Source organism: Herpailurus yagouaroundi, unplaced genomic scaffold (genome assembly GCF_014898765.1).
Source record: "Herpailurus yagouaroundi ecotype Mexico unplaced genomic scaffold, PumYag 213, whole genome shotgun sequence".
Lineage (NCBI taxonomy): Eukaryota > Metazoa > Chordata > Mammalia > Carnivora > Felidae > Herpailurus > Herpailurus yagouaroundi.
In genome coordinates this window covers 13323554-13344847 of record NW_024412444.1, presented here as the reverse complement: position 1 = coordinate 13344847, position 21294 = coordinate 13323554, and the positions used below count along the sequence as shown (strand labels likewise).

The window sequence follows — 21294 nt, the reverse complement described above, 5'->3', positions numbered from 1 at the left end:
GTTCAGTTGGCCCCTGAAGGTCTAAGGACAAAGTCTCTGCTCTTAGTTTATCGGTGAATTGTGTCCAAACATTTTCCACAGGAAATTTTGATGTTCGGTGGGTGGATGGCAGTCTGTGGAGTCTGACAGCTTAAATCCTGGCCATGGCTCTGAAGCCTATTACCTGTGCTCTCTTAAACCACTATGGGTCCAAACTTCTGAAGGTCTGTAAGCCTCGGGTGCCTTTTTGATATTAGGAATAACATCACCTGGATGGTTCATGGAGTTGTTCTGTAGTTAGTTTTCAGTAAAAGACCTTCACACACTGCACACAGTAGGTATGCAGTAGATGGTGATGACTGGGATGGTAGGAAGGATGATGGTGTTGGTGAGTAGTCATACTGTAGGGTTTAAAACAGAGGTTCGATACTTTGATACTTGATTGGTTTTATACTTGGAAATGTGTAACGTCTCAAAGCTTGAATAAATGAAGATGGTAACTCTCTGGGTAGATATTAAGATTAAAGGGGAACCGCTTGAGAAAGTGCTTGGCACAAGGCAAGCCCTCTATACATGTTAGCTCTTACTCTCATTATTTGGAACAAAAGACACTAATAGTTGCAGTGAAGATATTTAATAAATTCCTTACTCTTCTTAAGGGATTAGAAGAAAATGGTTCATGTCATAATTAAGAGGATTTATGGAAGACCTTAGTACAACAACAAAAAAATAGCCAACATTTGAAAATTTCTCTTGTTGTTAGCTCTTTTGAAATTCTCTTCTAGTATGAGAAAACTGGGGCCCCTCTTTCTTTTTATTCTATGGGGCTCTCTCACCCATTTTTCAGACACAAAATACCCTTCCTTGCCACCTGCCTTGGGCTGATAATGCCAAAGAATTTGCTGCTGAAGTTATTTACAGGCTCTGGGTTGGCACCAAAAATCTCAACGGATCCTTGGTGGTTCTGAGGATGAGTGGAAGTCATTGTCATGGCTCTCTTTGACTCATCTGTCTGCAATATAATAATTATCTCCACGGGACACTGTGCCTTGTAGACAAAGCACCCCTCAGGCTTTTTGTGTGCTGTCCTCACCAGCAAGTCACAAGTGGAATGCCATAATGTGTTCATTGTATACATTTTTGAATAAGTAAGTATAACAAAGACAGCATGCTTGCTCCATTTAATCTCAGCTCTTAACTATGAAAACGTAGCACGTTTCTTTTGCTAGTGAAATGGAGCAAGAGAAGCCTGACCAGTCTGGTTCCTAGAAGGCCATCCAAGGTACATTTGGTGGGAACCAAACTGATGGCTTCTAGGGCTCGACTCCCAAAAGCCTGAATTTTCCAGTTACAGTTTGATCAGGCAGAATGTTGAGCATCGTAAGGAATTTAGGTGTGCATCACCTAGTATTTTACTACAAATAAAAGAAGGCTCAACTCAAGCAAGCTGAAACCATAAAGTGAAAAGTTGAGATGCAGCCTTCGGGTAAGGCTTACTCTAGTTTCCCAAAGGTTAGTCACCAAGACTTGGGTTTTCTCTTTAAAATTTCCAGCAGACACTTGGATCCATGGGCAAAGAAAAGCTATCAGTGGCTCCTTTGTGTATTGGGAATAGAGATAAGCATACTGGGTTTCAGTCTGATTAGAATAACTTAGGTCCAATGCCCATCTCTGAACCAGTCACTTTCTTCAGGGGAAGGAGTTGTACCAATCAGCTTAGGCTCAGGTAACATGCCTGGGCAGGGCTAGTTCTTCAGAAGCACCTGGGCTGCCTGAAGGAAGGGTGGATTCCTGAACAGAGTAGGATATTGGTATCAAAAGAAGGGAGATTAGATATCAAAGAAGACTGCTTTAGAGCACTTAGGCAGGGCCCTCTTTTCTGAAATCAATCAGAAGCAAGGAGGCTTGGCTCTTGCAGAATCCTTAGAATAAACCATTCTGGGCTGCTTAAACCTCATACTATATTCTGTACAAATCATTTGCCAGGGAACCTGTGCTACTTTGGATTATATTTTTATCTTTGACTATTTTTCCATCATTATTCAGTGAACTTTAATACTGAGCTGATGCATGGAAAGCAAAAGTCTGTGTCTTGTCCTTGGAAGTCTAATAGACAAAATCCCCTGAATTAAAAAATAAGATAGCTCCTTGTCTGGCCATCTAAAGGGACAAAGGAAGGGGATGAGAGAGGGGAGGAGCTAGAGAGAGAGGGAGGAAAGAAGAAAGGAGAAAAGACACTACTAGTTGGCTTACTCATGGTATTGTATTGTTGAGTAAGTTCATCTCTGCTGCCACCAGCCCTAGAATAAGCTGTATCAAGGGGCCCGAGGGGGAGTAACAGCCAAGTGGCCAATCAACTCCTAACATTTGAAGCGTTTGTCTTTCTGACTTTTGATTTGAGCTCATACTAGAAAAAAGGTTTTTGTTTGTTCCTGGCTCCTTAATGTGTGTGTCCTGTGCCTCCTATCTGATACCCACACAGGCCTCTTGAACCTCATTTTTAGCTGCTCTAGAGGTTAACTTCCATGTATTTCCCTGGGTTACCAAAAAAAGAATTTTCTACAAGTTCCATAGCTTACAGTTTTCAAACCATTCCAAATGTAGCCTAGAGGAAAGCGTCTATCCTTCCCTCCTTTTCCAGTTGGTGGCACCAGGGGGGTTAAAATGGCTCTGAGCTTCTCATTCCACATGTGTGTAGAAGTGTATGTGTCTTACACGGATGCTGTAGGTATCTACAGTATGCTATAGGAGCATGGAGGGCGTGCTTCGCTAAGAGAGGAGGTTCTTCATGGAGGAGGCAACATTCAGTAAGCCTTTTAGAACTGAAATGGGGTTCTCCAAGGGTTGGGAAAAGGTGGCTGCAGCACTCAGAGCCTTGCTGGTTCCTGAGCCAGCAGCATCAGCACTACCTGGAAGCAGGTGAGAAAGGGCGAATCATTGACCTGGCTCTAGAGCCCCAGAATAGAATCTGCATTTCAACAAGATCTTCCGGTCATTTGTTAAGTACCTAAGGTTTGAGGAGCACTCCTTTTGATCAGCCTTGGTTTGCCAAGGTCTCAGCCTTGGCAACACACTGGAATCACTTAGGTAGCTTTAAAAATATATACATGCCTTGGCCCTACATCCAGGCTTCTAATAGAATATGTTTTAGGTGTGGCCCAGGCATCAGTTGAAAAAAACAAAACAGGAAGCTCCCTGGGTGATTCTTACGCGCTCGGTCTGGGTCTCAGCCCTGAGGGAGAAGAAGCATGAAGCAGTCAAGGGCCCAGGGTAGGGAGCGTGTCTGGATGTTGGGAAAGAAGGTTGGCTTAGAGCTATCAGGCTGGAGGGAGGGCCAGCCTTGATCATACTGGGTCTTGTTTGCTTCCCTCCTGTGCAGACCATTGGGTAGATGCTAAGGGAGCCGTGGACGGTTGGTATAGACAGGGGGATGGTGTGGTCAGCCTTGCATTTGGGAAGCACTGTCACCTTAAGAACGGAAAGGTGCTGATGGCAGGGAAGCCGGTTAGGAGGTGTGCTACAAATGATGCAGGTTGGGAGGGCCAGCTACAGAATTTGCAGGGCCCAGTACAAAATGAAAATGTGGGCTGCTTCTTCAAAAAGCAGGAAAAAAGTGTCATTAAAGGTACCTACAAGGTAAGACATTTTCCTGCTTCCTGTGTTCTCTCTTGACCTGCCAGGATACTATTTATTTGCTGTCTGATCTTGTGCTCCCTTTAGACACATGGATTCTGACTGGTCAAGCGCAGACCCTCATAGGCACTTCCAGGTCCTGACCCTGTTACTCTGGGGTGCGCAGTCCAGTGGCTGGTGGGTTCTCCCTTACACTAATCACTGGACTGAGGTGCTATGTCCTACTTGGAGAAGTAAAGAACATAAATGTAAAGATGAAATAAATTTCAAGATAGTACTGCAGAGTAGTAAACCCTAAGTGACAAGCCCTTCTGAGTATATGTCCTTGCGTGACTACACATGCTCCCCCAGGAGGGCGGCGGGGGGGGGGGGGGGAGGGTGGGCTTGAGACGGTCAAATGAGCCCATGGCGATGTTCAAAGAGGAATATGCTGAGAATTATGTCAAGATCTCTGGTTTGAGTGACTCGATAGATGGTGGTACTGTTAAGAGATCCGGGGGGAAAGGGGCAAGAATTACTGGATTTGGGAGCAGAGGTGACATTTAGGTACCTGTGAATCCTCCCCTTGTTCCAACATTGAATCAGCCCTCTTCTGTCTGGTTTAATTGCATAGGCTGGCACTGTCAGAACAAGGATGAAGAATGGAGGGACCGTGAGCTTCCATGCCTTCTTCCAACTCTAATTAGACAGCTCCGGGCAGTTTGTCCTGAACCTGATGCTAAATTTGGTTCTCAATCAAGTGCCTATTCCTGTTTTCTTAAAGATTGCTTTCAGGGACAAGATTTTTGTTCGGTGTCTTTTGGGCACCTACAGAACATATCCCACAGCACTGGCTTTTTTCCAACTCCATGCAAGGTGTCTCCCATGAATAAATTTACAGGGGATATGAACAGGATATCAAGTGGGGGTTCCCTTGTAGCCCCAGGTTGAGGTGAGGACGAAGTGACACTAGGCACCGCAGGTTCTAAAGAGAACAGCCTTTTCGCTGGCACTAGAGTTGGAAACCTGCCCCCACTCCCCACCTCCAAGCCCATTTGAGGGCAGACAGCTGGCCTGCCTTGGTCTGCCATGTGAGCACTGATGAGGGGCCTAATAAGAGATCAGGTTCATGGAAAGTGGTGCTCTAGGGGGCGCTGTTTCCTGCTGGGAGTCAGATGGGCAGTGGGGGGTGGGGGATGCTCCAAGAGACTTCTATATTTTGGGGGTGCCTGAAGAAGGGCAAGTCCAGCACTGGTTAAATGTCTTCTAGGTGATAGATGTACTAATATATCCTTGTGTCTGTCTGAACAGGGAGAGACCTGGAGGGAAAGGGTGAGGGTTGGCGAAGGGGCAGCTCTGAAGTGGCCTGTGTCTGGGCCAGCAAAGATACGTGTTTCCCAAGGGTCAGGTGGGCAGTGTGGAAAGTAGCTGTCATCTTGCCTAAACCCAACAAGACGGTTGCTCTTCAGAGGAGGTCCTCACAAGGCAAGAAGTTTGGCAGTAATTGCTGGTGGTAGGAGCTGCATGGGTGGGCCCATTGGGGCATGTTGAGGAGCTGTTGGTCCTCTGAAGAATCCGTCATAACCTCACAAGAGAGCCAACATTTGGATGCTGGGATGCACAGAGGACACCAAAGTCTAGGCTGTGTTGTAAGAAAACAAGCCGTGGTGAGATGGTTGCCTGGCAGCCTGGTAAATAGAAGATGCTGCCTCTTTACTGCTCTGTTTTCCCACCCCAACTATTGAAGAGGCTAGAACCTAGAAGCTCGAAGGAAGAATAGTGTAGAGCTTCGAACTATGAGTGAAATTAGAGCAGTTAACTAGACTGGCCTAATTGTACTAACCTAAAATGGTCACAGTGTTATGGAGTCTGTACAAGATATCATTTAGAGATGAGAAAGCAGGAATTCAACATAGCAGGGTGGAAAACCAAGCCAACGAAGGAAGGATGGAAGGAGGGAACTGTTTCACATTTCTATTAAGTCCTGACACTTTTGGGGGTGAGCAGGTGAGGCGCTGCTGTTCATTGTTTTACCTCCCTCCCTTGGGTTGAGCATGAGCAGGTGCTGGTGCTCCCCCGCCCCTCCCCATGCTGTTCCATAGCAGGGCTCTGGAGTTCTACTGGAACACATCCTCAATATTTAATCTCTGGTTTGAATTTAAACAGTCACCAAATGTTTGCTCTCGACAAGTTATGGGCCTAGGTCACTTAGGGCATTTTGGGGTACATTGGGGGAGGATAGGCATCGTCCTACCCCTAACGAGAGTAAGATCCCGTTGGAGAGCCACAACTGTGTACTCAGGCCATCTGGAGAATAGTACTGTGACTGAGAATCCCCTGTGACTTTTGTCTTTTATTTCATTGTCTTTTATTTCATGTCAGGATAAAATCTGGGAATTGTATCAATGGTGAAAATCTATAAAGAGTGAAAGACTTCAAAATGTTTTTTTAGGCGCACCTGGGTGGCTCAGTTAAGCGTCCCAAGTCAGCTCAGGTCATGGTCTTGCAGCCCATGAGTTCGAGCCCCGTGTCGGGTCCTGTGCTGACAGCTCAGAGCCTGGAGCCTGTTTCGGATTCTGTGTCTTCCTCTCTCTCTACCCCTCCCCCACTCACACTCTGTCTCTGTCTCTCAAAAATGAATAAATGTTAAAAAAAACTTTTATTAAAAAAATAATAAAATAATTTTTTTAATTTTTTTTTTAATTTTTTTTTAATTTTTTTTTCAACGTTTATTTATTTTTGGGACAGAGAGAGACAGAGCATGAACGGGGGAGGGGCAGAGAGAGAGGGAGACACAGAATCGGAAACAGGCTCCAGGCTCTGAGCCATCAGCCCAGAGCCTGATGCGGGGCTCGAACTCACGGACCGCGAGATCGTGACCTGGCTGAAGTCGGACGCTTAACCGACTGCGCCACCCAGGCACCCCAATAATTTTTTTTTAAAGAGTCTATCCTGGGGGCACCTGGGTGGCTCAGTCGGTTAAGCGACCAACTTCAGCTCAGGTCATGGTCTCGCGGTTCATGAGTTTGAGCCCCACGTCAGGCTCTTTGCTGACAGCTTGGAGCCTGGAATCTGCTTTGGATTCCTCTCTGTGTTCCTCCCCCTCTCATGCTCTGTCTTCTCTCTCTCTCACTCTCTCAAAAATAAATAAACATTTAAAAAAATTAAAAAAAAATAGTCTATCCTGCCCCAATTATTTGTCAAGCTACAGTTTTGTACCCAATTAATAAAAGACAAGCCGACCAAGTTTTCCAAATGTGCATTGTGGGTCCTCCGGGTATTTTATCCCTGAGCCCTTCCCATTACGCATGTTTGTCCGGGGAGAGCATTAGGGAAGCTGCAAGGTCGCTTTCCTCATGTGGTCAGCAGAGCCCCTCTTAGTGGACAGCATGCAGCTAATAGTCTCTCTTGCCAGGGGAAGCTGTCTTGAAATCACATCATTTTTCCCCGCTAGCCCTTCTCAGTGTATAGCCAGTGGAAAAGGGAGGACTGCGTTATTTCAGTTCCGGCAATGGACACATCAAAATTGCCTCCCTCTCCCCTCCTCTTTCCCTGGAGGACCTAATTTATTTCACGCAGTTTGACCTATCCCTGCTTAGAAACAGCCATTGTGATTCTCTGTTGAGGCATTTCCCTGCTGCCTTTTTTGGCCCCCAAGCAAACCCACCAGGCCACAGTTCCCCTGCACAATGATGTCAGTCTGGCTGCTGGGCCCAGCTGGATGGAGGTGTGTTTTATGAAGTTCAACCCTGCACCCTGGGCCATAAATACACGTTGTGCACATAAATGTACAGCTAACATTGCCCAGACCCCTCTGAAGCACCATGTTAATAAGCAGACAGTAAGTCTTTAAAATATGGAAAAGCAGTTAATCTTTCCGCTGGCAAATCCTTTGTAGGGGGTTGTTTCCCCCGCTTCAGGATAGCTGCATGCAGGGCTTTGAATCATCTAGCATTTGGGGGAAAAAGAGAAGTTTGCCATGGGACTTCATGGAGAATGCTTTGGGGAGCCTTTTACTAAGAGGGGAAGTGTGCTAAAACCAGTATCTTACCCTTATCATTAAGTGAGTTGTCACTCGGTCTGCCTTCAAGGAGTTTGAGCACTGAGAGTCCCTATACAAGACAAGAGGTGTGCCGCCTCCTGGGGCCCACCATGGGCCCGGGCCCCGAGGCTTGCAGTCTGCCCCTGTTGATCCAGGAAGTTATCCAGCCTTCTGTTCCCCCATCTCCAAATGGGCACAAGCAGGTCTCATTCACATAGCTTCAGTAAGAGTTTGCTTACCCTCTCTGAGTCCCAGTCTTCTCCTTTGTAGAACAAAAGTGTCAATACTCTGCCCTTCACATAATGTCCTGTTTTATAAATGTTTTAAGACTACAGGAACACGGTCTCCTTCTAAAGAACTTTAACGTTAGCGATTAAGTTCATTTGCTTTGACAGTTACCCCTGTTAGTCTCTTCCCCTCCCCCCCTCCTCTCACCACTGCCCTTGCTCTCTCTCCCACAGATGACATGGTAGAAGGGCCAGACTTGAGGGTGAGGATAGGGGCTCCGCAGACAGAAGGTGACTCGGACCGGTACCTGCTCGCTTCATCGGAGAGGGAGCGGGTCTGTAGCTTGCTTCCAACTGCCGAGCCGCCATGACTTTTATCTGCGTGGCTCAGGCAGAGAATGGGAGTTGCCAGTGGGTTGATTTAAGGATGCCATAAATGAGAACTGTCAATTCTGGAGATGACATAGTTTATGTCTTACAAATATTTCATTTCATTTGGTACTTTCATTTCTTCATATTGCTAGGAAGACGCTTCATATGCACTGTTCTCTTTGCGTTCAACTCACAAGGGTCTACTTGTTTCGTCCATTTGTTCTTTTTGTGGCTACCTGGAATCGTGGATTGCTTACTGATCTGCTACCACTGGCACATTGGATACATCTGATCCACCCCACTTATTTTTTCTTGTTCTCTGTAGCAGAATTAGATACTCTTAAATGAATATTTCTAAATATTCTTAAATATTGACACTTTGTTATAGTTTTGCAGCATTGTTTCCCCACTTACTGTGTTTGGGGATATTCTTTCACAGCAATAAACAACCTCCTTTTCCCTTCCTTCTGGTACCAAGTAGACCACAGATCGGACACACTGCTTCTTACTTAATCCTCCCTCTGTTGATGGACTTTGAGGTGGGTTTCACGGTTTTCTCTTCTCAATGAACAATGTTACCAAGAGCATCTTTACACATGACATGTTGGTTCCGGCACAAGAGTGGCTCTTACTGAGAAGTAAAAGTACTGAAGAAATGAGCTCTACTTCATGTCCACTGCAGTAATAACAAATTTTCTCACGGCTGTAGAAGTTCACTTTCCCACCGGCAGTATAGAAGGATGTTCACTTCTTCAGACTCCGTCATGACATGACCATACATTCAATTTTTTGCCAGTCCTCTAGTGGAAAGTGCATTCCGTTACTTTAGTCTCACTGTAACTTCTATGCTCGCTCATTTTGAGAGAGATCGAACCCCATTTTATGTGTCAGTTGTCCAGCTGTGTTGCCAACTGTGTTTCCTCTTCTGTAAATCCTCTCATGGGTTTTGATACTGGTTAGGGCATGCACCTTGGCTTTGCTTCCCTTTTTCTAAAACTCAAGTTTATATGATTGTCCAGACTGTTCTTTATATTTACTCTTCTGAATGAATCTTAGGGTCATTACTTCAAACACCATCGACAGTCCCAATAGGAATCCCTTTGAATTCCTTTGCTTGAATTAAAAGGTCCATTGAAAGAGAAATGACATCTTTCATATATGTGTTCCTTTCCACAACCATTGTACTTCCTTCCAATTCTTAGTTTGTCTTTTTTTTTAATGTTTATATTTTTGAGAGAGTGAGTAGGGGAGGGGCAGAGAGAGGAAGAGAAAGAATCCCAAGCAGGCTCCGTGCTGTCAGCACGGAGCCCAACATGGGGCTCGATCGCACAACGTGTGAGATCATGACCTGAGCCAAAATCAAGAGTTGGATGCTTAGTGGACTGAGCCACCCAGGTGCCCCTCAGTTTGTCTTCTTATGTTCAGTAAAGATGATCATTTTCTTAACAAAGAAGTCATTTACTAGATTTATTCTTAGGCATTTCATAGTCATTATTGATATACTCAATGGTTCTTTATTTCAAAAATGTTTTTTTCATTGGTTACTGCCTGTGTCAGGGATAGGCTGTGGTTTTATATGCTAATTATGTAACTGGTCAGCTTGCTGAGTTCTTTTCTTCTACTAGTTGGTCAGTGGGTTCACATGGGTTTTCTATGAACACACTGATATCCGTTCTGTGGGTGATTTGGTCGTATGCACTTGTGGGTAGATTCTCAATGAACATTTCAGGGTTTTTTTCATGGCAGTCGGTCTGCTTATGTTTTTACAGCTTAGCCAAATGTTGATAATTTATACTTTATCCCCAAAGGTGTGTTTGCTCTAAGTTTTCAAATTGTTTACAATGGTATACATAATAGTCACTTAAAATGCTTAAATGCCTCTGGATCTTTTGGGTTTTAATGTGACTTTGTGACTTCTTTCTTTTGTGCCAAAGGCTGATTTATGCCAGTGTTCTTTTAAACCAGAATTTGGGTCTTTCAGTTATCTTCACAGTTTTATTTGCATTTATTCTTCTGCTTTTATCTTCACAAATTCCTTTTGTCACTGAGTCAACAAACCTTTGCTGAGAATCTGCTCAGTCCCAGTGCTGGGCACTGGGGGAAGTCTCTAGGGGTGGGGGATGGGCAGATGCAGCCTCCCTGCCAAGGAAACTGCAGTCCGTGGTGAGGGGCGGACAGTAAGCAAGGAAGGAGGAAGCAGAGGCACTGGAGCGGGAAAAGAAAGGTGGTGAGGTCATGGGTCCTTCACAAGACCCATTCAGTCGAATGGTAAGGACTACAGAAGAATTGCAGTGAATGGAGGAATTCAGGGGAGTGGCCAGATTCTGGAGAATTCTTTTCAGGACTGTGCTATAAAAGGGGAGGGAGAAATAGGGCACTGGTGAGGTCAAGGGAGAGTTTTGTTTTTCCTGAGGTGAGAGATGTGACAGCATGTTTGTGAACTGAAGGGAATGGCAGGTAGTCAAAGGTAACTATGCAATGATCACCTCTCTTCCCTTCCATCAGCCCCATCCTTGGAGAAGCCTGAGAGCTGGCTTAGGAGAGAGGCATCAGTATTCAACCCAGGGTACCAGAGGGAAGACCAAGTATAGGGGCGCAGGTGCAGGCTTGTGTTCGTATTTTTTCCAGCTTCTCCATCCAAAACCTTAGTTCATTTGTTGGCAAACTTCCTCCCCCCTCCCAATAAACAAAATATCTAAGGTCATACTGCACAGATTTGAGTCTGGGCTGTTCTTAAATTCTCAAAGATTAATGGAATGTTGTTTTTAATTTTATTTTTAATTTACACTGTTTATACATTTTTTGCTATTAATTTCTGATTGTATTTTTACCCTAAGAGAAGAATATGGGGGCTCCTGGGTGGCTCAGTCGGTTAAGCATCCAACTTCAGTTCAGGTCATGATCTCACGGCTTGTGAGTTCGAGCCCCACGTCGGACTCTGTGCTGACAGCTCAGAGCCTGGAGCCTCTTCAGGTTCTGTGTCTCCCTCTGCCCCTCCCCCACTTGCGTGCACTCTCTCTTAAAAATAAGTAAACATTAGAAAAAAAATTTTTAAAAAGAGAGAAGAACATGTAATTGGTGCTTTCAGCTCTTTGGACTGTGTTGTAGTTCCCTGTATTTGAAATTAGCTTATATGCTCTGTTGCTTAGATCTGAAGAGTCTTCACTCCATTTTTTAATAGATCATATATTCATCAATCACTTGCGGCCTTTCTATGAATCTGTACACTCTGATCGTAAACGTTCATGTCCTATCTTGTTATACTGTTACACTGTTTTTCAATATGAACTATTTCTTTATTACATCTTAAAGATTTTTCCCTCTGAATATTTGTAGGAGAATCTTACTAAACCTGTCCCTCTATTTTGTCATTAGTGTTTTTCTGGTGTATCCTCATGTCTTCCTGTGTCATTCTGTTTCAGGAGTATCTGCTATAGACTGCATAATGCTGATGTTCTGGCAAACTCAGCTTAAGAGTCCCTGACTTTTTTTTAAATTAATGTTTTTGAGTCTCTGCTTTTTTGATAAGTGAATCTAACCGACAGACATTTATTGTGATTGGTAATAATCTTATACTGGCGGTGGTGTGTGTGTGTGTGTATGCACGTGTGTGTGTTACTTACCATGCTATCTTGGATTAATCAGATTTTCATTCTTTAGTTTCTTTTCAGTAATTATCCCTGAATTTTTTTTTTCAAAAAAATTTTTTTTAACATTTACTTATTTTTGAGACAGAGAGAGACAGAACATGAATGGGGGAGGGGCAGAGAGAGAGGGAGACACAGAATCTGAAACAGGCTCCAGGCTCTGAGCTGTCAGCACAGAGCCCGACGCGGGGCTTGAACTCATGGACCATGAGGTCATGACTGAGCCAAAGTCGGACGCTTAACTGACTGAGCCACCCAGGTGCCCCTAATTATCCCTAAATTTTAAAACACAATTTTCTACCCATATCTCAAGTTAGTTAGAATCTATTTTCCTCTGGACTCTGACATACCTTTTATTTTTCTTTTTTCCATTCCCTCAAAACTTTAAGTATGTTGCTCTGTTTTGTTCATCTAAAGTCCCCCATTGAGAAGTTGGTGTCATTCTCATTCTTTAAGTAATTTCTTCCCAGAGAAGCTTTTAGGATTGGTCTGTATCTTTGATGATCTAAAGTTTCACTCATGCTTGAATGGCCCCTTTTAATAAAAGAAAAGTCAAATTTTTCTTTAATGGGGAAATATTCTCTTCCTGTGGAGCTTTTTTTAAATCTCTTTTTCCTTTATTTGCCATCTGGTAGATTCATTTGGGTTAGTATTCTAGTCAATCATTTGTTCTTTAAAGAGTTGTATGATCTTGGTTTTGCATTGGTCATTTAGACTCTATTAGCCTGCCCCCAACATGGAAATCTTTGGTTTTCTGATGAGCACCATCTGAGGTAGGTTATATTTATTCTCATAGGCATAATCCATTATAAAGAGGCCACCTGCTAGGGCAGTGTCATTGCAGTGGTGAGAAGGTACCCAGTGCTAAAAGGGGAAGGTAAAGCCAACAATTTTAAAGCCTTAATGAGACAGCAAAGTCAAACTTTTTTCTCAAGCCAGACAGAGTTGTGGAGAGTGTGAGAGGGCAGAGAGTTCATGTTCCAGAGTATGGTGTAGGCATTGAGGAAGCATCTTTGAGGAAAGTCATGTCTTGTTCCTTCCTATGGAGAAAGAAAAACAATAACCATAATTTCAGGATATTAGATAAACAGGTGAAGGCATTTGTAGACAAGAAACGGGTTGTGTTATAATCTCCAAGGCATTCTTGGATAACTCAACATATGAAGTGGTATTGGATAAAATGAAAAGGTAGTCCTTTCGCCTCATTATAATTTCCCACAAAACAGAGGATTCTTTTTCATTGCATGATTTTAGTAAACTGTGATGAGAATAGAACAAATTTGTGGAGAGAAAGATGAATGGAGGTAAAAAATTATGGGGAAATTGACTATGTTGTTATGTTACAGTCTATTTCATCTGACTGAACTGAATTTAGTGAAATGTCATGAAAAATTATACGATGGGAGTTCTAGGCTTGTAGCTAAATATTTAGCTACTCTGTTTGCTCTGGAAGAATACGGGATTTTGTTTGCTAATTTGTTCCTCCACAGAGCCAGTAGCATTTGTTGTTCCAGGAGTGTTTTTACGGTGGCGTTACTTTGTCATTTCACGTGTTGGATGATGAGAGAGGAGGTGCCATTGGGCTTACTTCCATTGGAGTAGCTGTACTGATGGACCCAATGTTAAAGCTGCTCCACAGCCTGAGCACTGGCACACGTGGCGCCAGAACCGTGGAACTCCCCAACAACCAGCATCCATCTCATGCCAGTATCGTACCTCTATTTTGGGCAGACATTGTGCAAAGCAGTACAGGAAGGGTCTAGGATATTCTCTTCATCCTTTTGGGAACCTCAGGTGCAAACTGGGAGAAGGAAGCAAGGCTTGGAAAAGCCCAAGCCTTTAGGCCTTGGAAATTGAGATGATTTAGCCAACTCTGACTCTCCTGTTGTGCACATACAACATTCCAGTCTTCCCAGGGTGAGTTTTATGACCTCTGTGTCACCATAGCCATAGGTTGTCTTCTTACACTTCCTGCACTGTTGTCTTCTTAATGAAGCTTGGTATTTAACCGTGAAGAACCTTGTGGAAGGAGGCAACTTTAGTAGTAAGGCAGTCTCTGAAAACTGTTTTCTAAAATATTATAGTAGTTAGCTCCCCAGGGGAGTTTTCCTCAGGATTCTTAATTTGATGGACGGTAAATGACCACCCACTGTCTGTGCTTCATGTTCCAACAGGTCCTTTGTCATCCAGCAAATCCCAAGCAGCAATCTGTTCATGGTGGTGGTGGACAGCAGCTGCCTGTGTGAGTCCGTGACCCCCATCACCATGGCCCCCATTGAAATCAGGTATATCCTTTTGTGTGTAGGTCCAGCTACTGCTGCTGAAGCCAGGGAGGGGGATCTACGGGAAGGAAACCTAGGGGAGAAATATTAGAGGGAAATGACAGCCATTCCACTGTTGGAAAGAGAGGAGTCATGAAGGGAGTGCAGTGCCAAGGTTTGACCTTCAAAATGCAGAGTAAGGGAAAGTGATGACATCTTAGCAATATGCCTTAACTTCAGTCAACATAACGAATCCCTTAAGTGTGAACGATTAAAGGCCCAGAAGATCAGAAGGCGTCCCGAGTCTTGTCATGGCTTCCATCCTGAGGTAAGTCTGAGAGACCTTCCTGTTCTCTTTTTCTACCAGGTTCACCATGAGAATCTCACAATTGACAAAGAACTCTAGTTAAGAAGTTTACTTGTGAAGAAACAATCCTTTCAGGCAAATCAAAGGAAGGCTAAGGGTACTTTACTTTCAGCCCCTCAGTGCCTTCTTATTTAGTCTGTGCTTAAGAGTCTTATTGTATCCGTATACATATTTCAAAGCCTCTTTATTCTCTTCCCTATTACGAACGTACCGTAGTTCTCTCTCGTCACGCTGTTACACGCAACGTGGCTCTGACCATCTTGGTTTACTTATTTCAAATTGCAGTTCAGATTATTTTCCCCTACTTACTTTTAGACAGCCTTTTATTGATGAGAAATTCATGTAAAGCAGAAATGGCAATACTGATACCAGATTAAGAGTCACGGTTTCTGCGGGGGGATGATAACCACCACACGGAGGCACAACTACAAAGGCCCTCCATTGACACCAGAAGTGACGATCACAAGAAAATCAAACTTAGCACCGAGAAAGGTGAACCTGAAAAAGGAATACCCCCCAAAGTGCCATAGGCAAAAAAAAAACCCCTTTCTGGTCTAGCAAAAATAATAGAAATTTAAAAATTAACTCCACCCCATTTTGAGAAATGGAAAGCTAGCCTAGACCAATTATTATTATAGGGATACTGGGAAAATCTCTATTTTTAAAAATGCCACCAAAGCCAATGGACTGGCTTTAAGTCCACCTTTAAATAGCAAATAATTTTCATCTTTCCTAAACTCTCCAAGTCCTAGCAAATGATGTTAACGTCAATATAGGACCAATAAGAACTTGGAATTGACTGAGAATGTTTGCTTCTATGTTCAAAGGAGAGTTCACTAGCAACATATTATACAGATATATGCTGGAAAGGTCTTTGGTAAAACTCAGTGATAAAATTCAAATAAAAAAATCTTTATATAAAATTCAAATAAAACTAATAGTCCCCAAACACTAAAGTCACTTCAGTTAAAACCAGGACTGTCTATGTAGACAACCAAAATCACTAAAGTAGAAATCTTCTGGGGTTAATGAGATAATTTTCTCCGGTAAATAGATGTAAGTATTCAAAAATCAGTATTTTTTTTCTCTAAGTTTCTAAACCTAATAAGATGAGGTCAGTACGACAGAATACAAATTCTTAGATATAACCAAGGTTCAATTCAAAGCAGAAAATACACATTAGATTTAAATGGTAAAATAATAGTCTCACAAGAAATGTTAGGAATTGGAGAAATCTTCCTATCCAAGACCAGACAGCTGTGAAAGAAAAACAGAATGTATCTAATTATATAAAAATTATAATTTTTTATGGAAAAAGAGAATTTACAGTTAATAGCCAATTTATACAGCTAAGAAAATCATTTATAAGCCAAATCATTAAAGAAATTTTTAAAATTGAAAAGTCAAACAAGTACATATAAAAGGAAGCCAAGGACATGAAAGCTAAAAGTCACTGGGTGATCAGAACGGACAGGTGGTGATGAAATATCCGGCTACAGCCATGAAAGGCAAGAATACCCCTCGCCCTGCACTCACACTCCTGGGCATCTTTACCATAGGCAGGGGCCCAGGCCTGGACCATGGACTGGTAGTGACCTGCACTCAGCACTGTTCATACCAACAGAGAACTGAGAAGATAATGAATGCCCATCGATAATAAAATAGAGCTAGAAAAATGGAGTTAGAAGAGTTGCCATCAACCCGTGGATAAAAAGCATGCTGCAGAAAGGATTACGTAATGTGATTTCATTTTTATAAAACGAAGCCCTCCTTTCCCCACATATAAATAAAGAAGGCCCACAAAACCACTTACAGCTGGTGCTGAAATGATCAGGCCTCTTGGATGTCAACCTTTCCTTACATTCTGACAGGAAGACATTAGAAGGGCAACATTCGGCTGTTCTAATTCGATCACAACAGACAGCTCCACCACCAGCCCTTTGCCTCTTGAATGTTCTGTGTAATAATACGCACAGAGTAAGTTTGAACATTTAGGCACTGACAACTGAAATCAGAGATTCTTGTCACAAACTTGATGAAATTTAGACAAGTCCATTTCTTTGTGTTATCTACTTTCCAAAAGACTTGATTCCTACATTGGAGAGTGCGGGAAGAGGTCTGGGGACTCGATGTAGCTCAGAAAATTGAAGGCATCTTGGAATCCGTCTCGCTCTAATTGACCCTGCCTTTCCCTATAGGAGAATGCAAGGGAGTGTGGGGGTGCACCGAGCCTGCAGGCCAAGATGGTCCTTGTCGTCTTCCCTCTGCTCTTGATGCTCTTTTCAAGGTGACACTGAGATGTTCTCTTGGCATGCTAAATTATGGATAAACTGTGAACCAAAATATGGTGCGACATAGGAGACATGAAATATAGTCCAACCATCAGCATCTCATGATTTTAAACTGTGCGTGATATAAACTCTTAAAGATCTGTTGACAAAAAAAAAAAGTTATCTTTTTACTTTGCCAGTCATGCAAATGTGAGTTTGCTACATGATAATCACCCTTCATCAGAAACGGGACTGCAAGTGGGCAGTGTCCCTTCTGCTTGAAACCCATTGAAACCAATTTAAAACTGTGTACTTTTTAAATAAAGTATATTAAAATCATAATCTTCTGAGTTTTGCTTTCTTGCTGAGAATATAGACAGAACCGCATGGAAAAGTCACCCATTCCAGATACCGGGAAAGGGCGGTTGTTGGCAGAGACTTTGCTCTGAAGCAGATTCTAGACAAATATTTAACAATTGTTTAGGTGCTTCACTCGCAGTTATAAAAATGTTTACAGAAATAAACCAAACTATCATCTTCATGGGAAGCGTTTATTACAAAGAGCCCTGAATAATTTTTTTTTTGAACTAAACTTCAGTAGAAATCATAATTTGGATGGGAACACGAGCTCCCAAGATACTCGAGTGTTGAACTATGTGGGAAGAGGAATAAAGTCATAAATGCGAGGAATTCATTCTGAAAGATTTGATGGAGGAAGAGAACAAGGACTACAAATGACTCTCAAGCTTCTGCTTGAGCATTTGGCTTCTGGCTTTTTCCCCATAAACAAGGGATGAAATTAGATCTCAAATATTACAAGATGTGAAACTACCCAGACGTGTAAGGCATTCCTAAAACACTGGATCCTGAACCAAAGAAAACAGATTCCACCGGATCGTGGTTACCAAATAAAGTGGAATAATTTCCATGCCTCACTAGAATCGAGAATGCCTTATTTTATGAGACAGACATCTAAAAGTCATGGGGAGAATGCCACTGAAGCTTTAAAAAAAAAAAAGCCCACATTATTCTGTTGATATTGTAGAAAAACTGATGTGATTATCCTGCCTTCTCCTGAAATGATGCCAGTATTTATAGGAAAAATAATACTACGTTGCTCTATTTCCTGAAACTCTAATGCCTCTCATATTGTTGACAATGTAACAATACTATAACATGTTGACTGTCAAAATGTCAACAACTATGGGGCTATCTAGTATTACAACCACCGTGGTCATTGATATTATTCACTTCTGTGCACTAAGTATATGAATAAATTCATAGGTTGCCCTCACAAGTATCAAAATGCATTATATGTACACTAAACAACCATAGTGTATTTTTTATAAACAAGAACATGACATGACCCACCATTCTCCTTTATATTTCTAAAGAACTGGCAACAGTAGATCGAATATATAATAATGCCCGTAGCTGAATACTAATGATACAAATTAGTGTCCAATAAACATTTATAATTTCACTCCCTGTGTATTCACTATTCACTATCTATAAATTCACTCCTTGTTCTCAGCAATGGTGTGGCATCATTTTTAGTGACATGAAGATGGCATAGTTGGGTCACACTCTTGGCTTATGGCATCATCAGGCATCACCTTCATGTGAATGAACCACCCACCTTGTGCCTCAGATTCTCAGTTCCCTCAGTGACTCCAGTCGACTGGCCACTCCATTTATCTATTTGTATATCTGTTTTCTCCAACATAACATGTCCAGAGCAGAAATCTCAATCCTCCTCCACCAACCTCTTTCCTTCTGACTGACTCAGCTTCTCAAACCAAACTCCTTAGAGACTCTCTTATCTGCTTGTTCCTTCTCAGCCCATCACTCAGAGAGTCTCATCTCAACAACAATAGGGTTATATAGTATTATGACCTTGGGAAAGTGACTTTCCTCCTCATGCCTTCCTTTCTTACAACTAGTTACTGAAATTATAGGCTGTGACATTCAGTATATGGCTGACCCTTGAACAACATGGGAGTTAGGGGCACCAACCCCTTTTTAACTCCCCCAAACCTTAACTACTAATAGCCTACTATTGACTGGGAGCCTTAATGATAACATAAACAGTTGATTGACACATATTTTGTATCTTATATGTATTATAAACTGCATTCTTATAATAAGCTAAAGAAAAAATGTTTTGGGGCACCTGGGTGGCTCAGTCGGTTAAGCATCTGACTTCAGCTCAGGTCATGATCTCGCGGTTTGTGAGTTCAAGCCCCACATCAGGCTCTGTGTGGACAGCTCAGAGCCTGGAGCCTGCTTCAGATTCTGTGTCTCCTCCTCTCTCTGCCCCTTCCATACTCATGCTCTGTCTCTCTGTCTGTTAATAACAAATAAATGTTAAAAAAATTTTTTTAAACAAAAAAAAGAAAAAATGTTATTAGAAAATCACAAGGAAGGGACGCCTGGGTGGCGCAGTCGGTTAAGCGTCCGACTTCAGCCAGGTCGCGATCTCGCGGTCCGTGAGTTCGAGCCCCACGTCGGGCTCTGGGCTGACAGCTCAGAGCCTGGAGCCTGTTTCCGATTCTGTGTCTCCCTCTCTCTCTGCCCCTCCCCCGTTCATGCTCTGTCTCTCTCTGTCCCAAAAATAAATAAATGTTGAAAAATAAAATTTAAAAAAAAAAAAAAAAGAAAATCACAAGGAAGAGAAAATACATTCACAGTTATGTACAGTATTTATTTTTAAAAAATCAGTATATAAGCAGGCCTGCACAGTTCAAACCCATGTTGTTCAGGAGTCTCCTGTAATTGGTAACAGATTTAGAAGGCACCTATTACACATTATAGTGTAACACGGTAGCAATATTCTTATAAAAAGGTAGAAAGTTTTCATATGTATATTCATGGATATACATATATAATTACATACAAAATATATTTATAGAATATATAAAATTAATAAAAATATATAAAAATATAGTAGAATGCTTACAATATACATTGAGGGTAGAACAGTAAAACACAGCACAGACAAGAACACAGGTTTAGGAACAACGTAGTACTCTAAAGTAATAATGTAGCATTCTTACTTAAAATATAAACAGTATTGCACTACAGAGGATAATACCATTTGTCATGTTATAAGAGACTGTAGTAAAATATTATAATTATAGACAGAAGAGCAGTTTTTTTTTAATTTTTAAAAATTGTTTAATGTTTATTTTTGAGAGAGGGAGAGAGAGTGTGAGCAGGGGAGGAGCAGAGAGAGAGGGAGACACAGAATCCAAAGTAAGCTCCAGGCTGTGAGCTGTCAGCAGGGAGCCCGACGTGGGGCTCAAACCCATGAGCTGTGAGATCATGACCTGAGCCGAAGTCGGGCACCCAACCGACGGAGCCACCCAGGCGCCCCAGAAGAGCACAATTTTAGTGATTATCAATGTTGGAGGTTGGAATAATCTGACAGACACTTGAGGGGTGTTTGTAGCATTTGCAGTCTGGGAGCTTTGTGAAGACGCTCCCAATTGGTGCACGTGTGCTGGGGAGAGACAAGGGCACGTTTCCGGTAAATGACAGTCACGTGTGTCCAGCTGCAGCAACCGTAATTCCTGCTGGGGGCTTCGCAGCCATCATTTCCCCTAAGCCAGTGATTACGAACCCTGGACAACTTTGTCCCCAGGAGATGTTTGGCAATGTCTGGAGACGTTGTGTGCTCGTCAAAATTTAAGGCAAGGAAAGGTGCTGCTGGCATCGAGTGGGTAGAGCCAAGGATGCCGTTAAATGTGCTGCAAAGACCAAAAGAGCCTCCACAACGAAGAATTGCTCAGGTATCTCAGTAGGGCTCAAGCGGAGATCTTTTAGCTCTAATCTTTTAGCAGTCACGGGGTTTTGTCTTTACAAATTAATAGACTCCTTCTGGATCCCTGTGTGGCATCAGAATTGTGGATGTTGGCCCCACCAATGTCAGGAATCCCTTACATAGTGTGAGATGCTGCACTGTAGACTCAGTTCAGTAGCAAGCCTGCTATGTCACCTCTCACAAAGCTCAGATGCAGGATCCTCCTTGCCATCCAGACCCCAGCGGTCTTCCAGTGAACACCCGGCAACACCTACTCACCCTCCATTCACCTTTCGTTTACGGCCTGACACTCACGAGAGCTGACACGGTCCTGTTTACTGTCAGATTCCCCTCCCACACCCTGTGAGGGAGGCCTGGCCTGTCCACGGCAGTATTTCCGATGCTTGGAATTACTCCTCAACTTCAGTGACGCCCAGGAAGTAGCTGCACCGTGCATAAATAAACCACTCACATCTGTCAAAGCCTCCTATTTACAAGGTACTATGTGGAGCGCTTGTCATCATCATTTTGTGCACCTGCTGTTGTTCCCGTTTCCTGATGAGGAAACTGAGGCTCAACAAGCAAGTTACTTAAAGGTGCGAGAGCCAGTACGAGGCAGAGCCTTACTCCATGCCCTTTGCCCTTAACCATGGCCATACCACGCACCATATACATAGGTACCAATCCTGTGTACCATAGGTCTCCACAGCGGCAG

General features: G+C 42.9%; 1 protein-coding gene across 1 annotated transcript in view; it reads left to right on the top strand.

The window, feature by feature from the left end:
* Positions 1-17119, top strand: part of CACNA2D3 (calcium voltage-gated channel auxiliary subunit alpha2delta 3) — an 864056-nt gene extending 846937 nt beyond the window's left edge. The window contains exons 37-39 of the mRNA XM_040454466.1: positions 14054-14166; positions 14386-14468; positions 16706-17119. Coding sequence (XP_040310400.1) covers positions 14054-14166; positions 14386-14468; positions 16706-16798 — 289 coding nt within the window. The 3' untranslated portion in view covers positions 16799-17119. The remainder of the gene's footprint in view (positions 1-14053; positions 14167-14385; positions 14469-16705) is intronic.
* The last annotated feature ends 4175 nt before the right edge of the window (positions 17120-21294 follow it).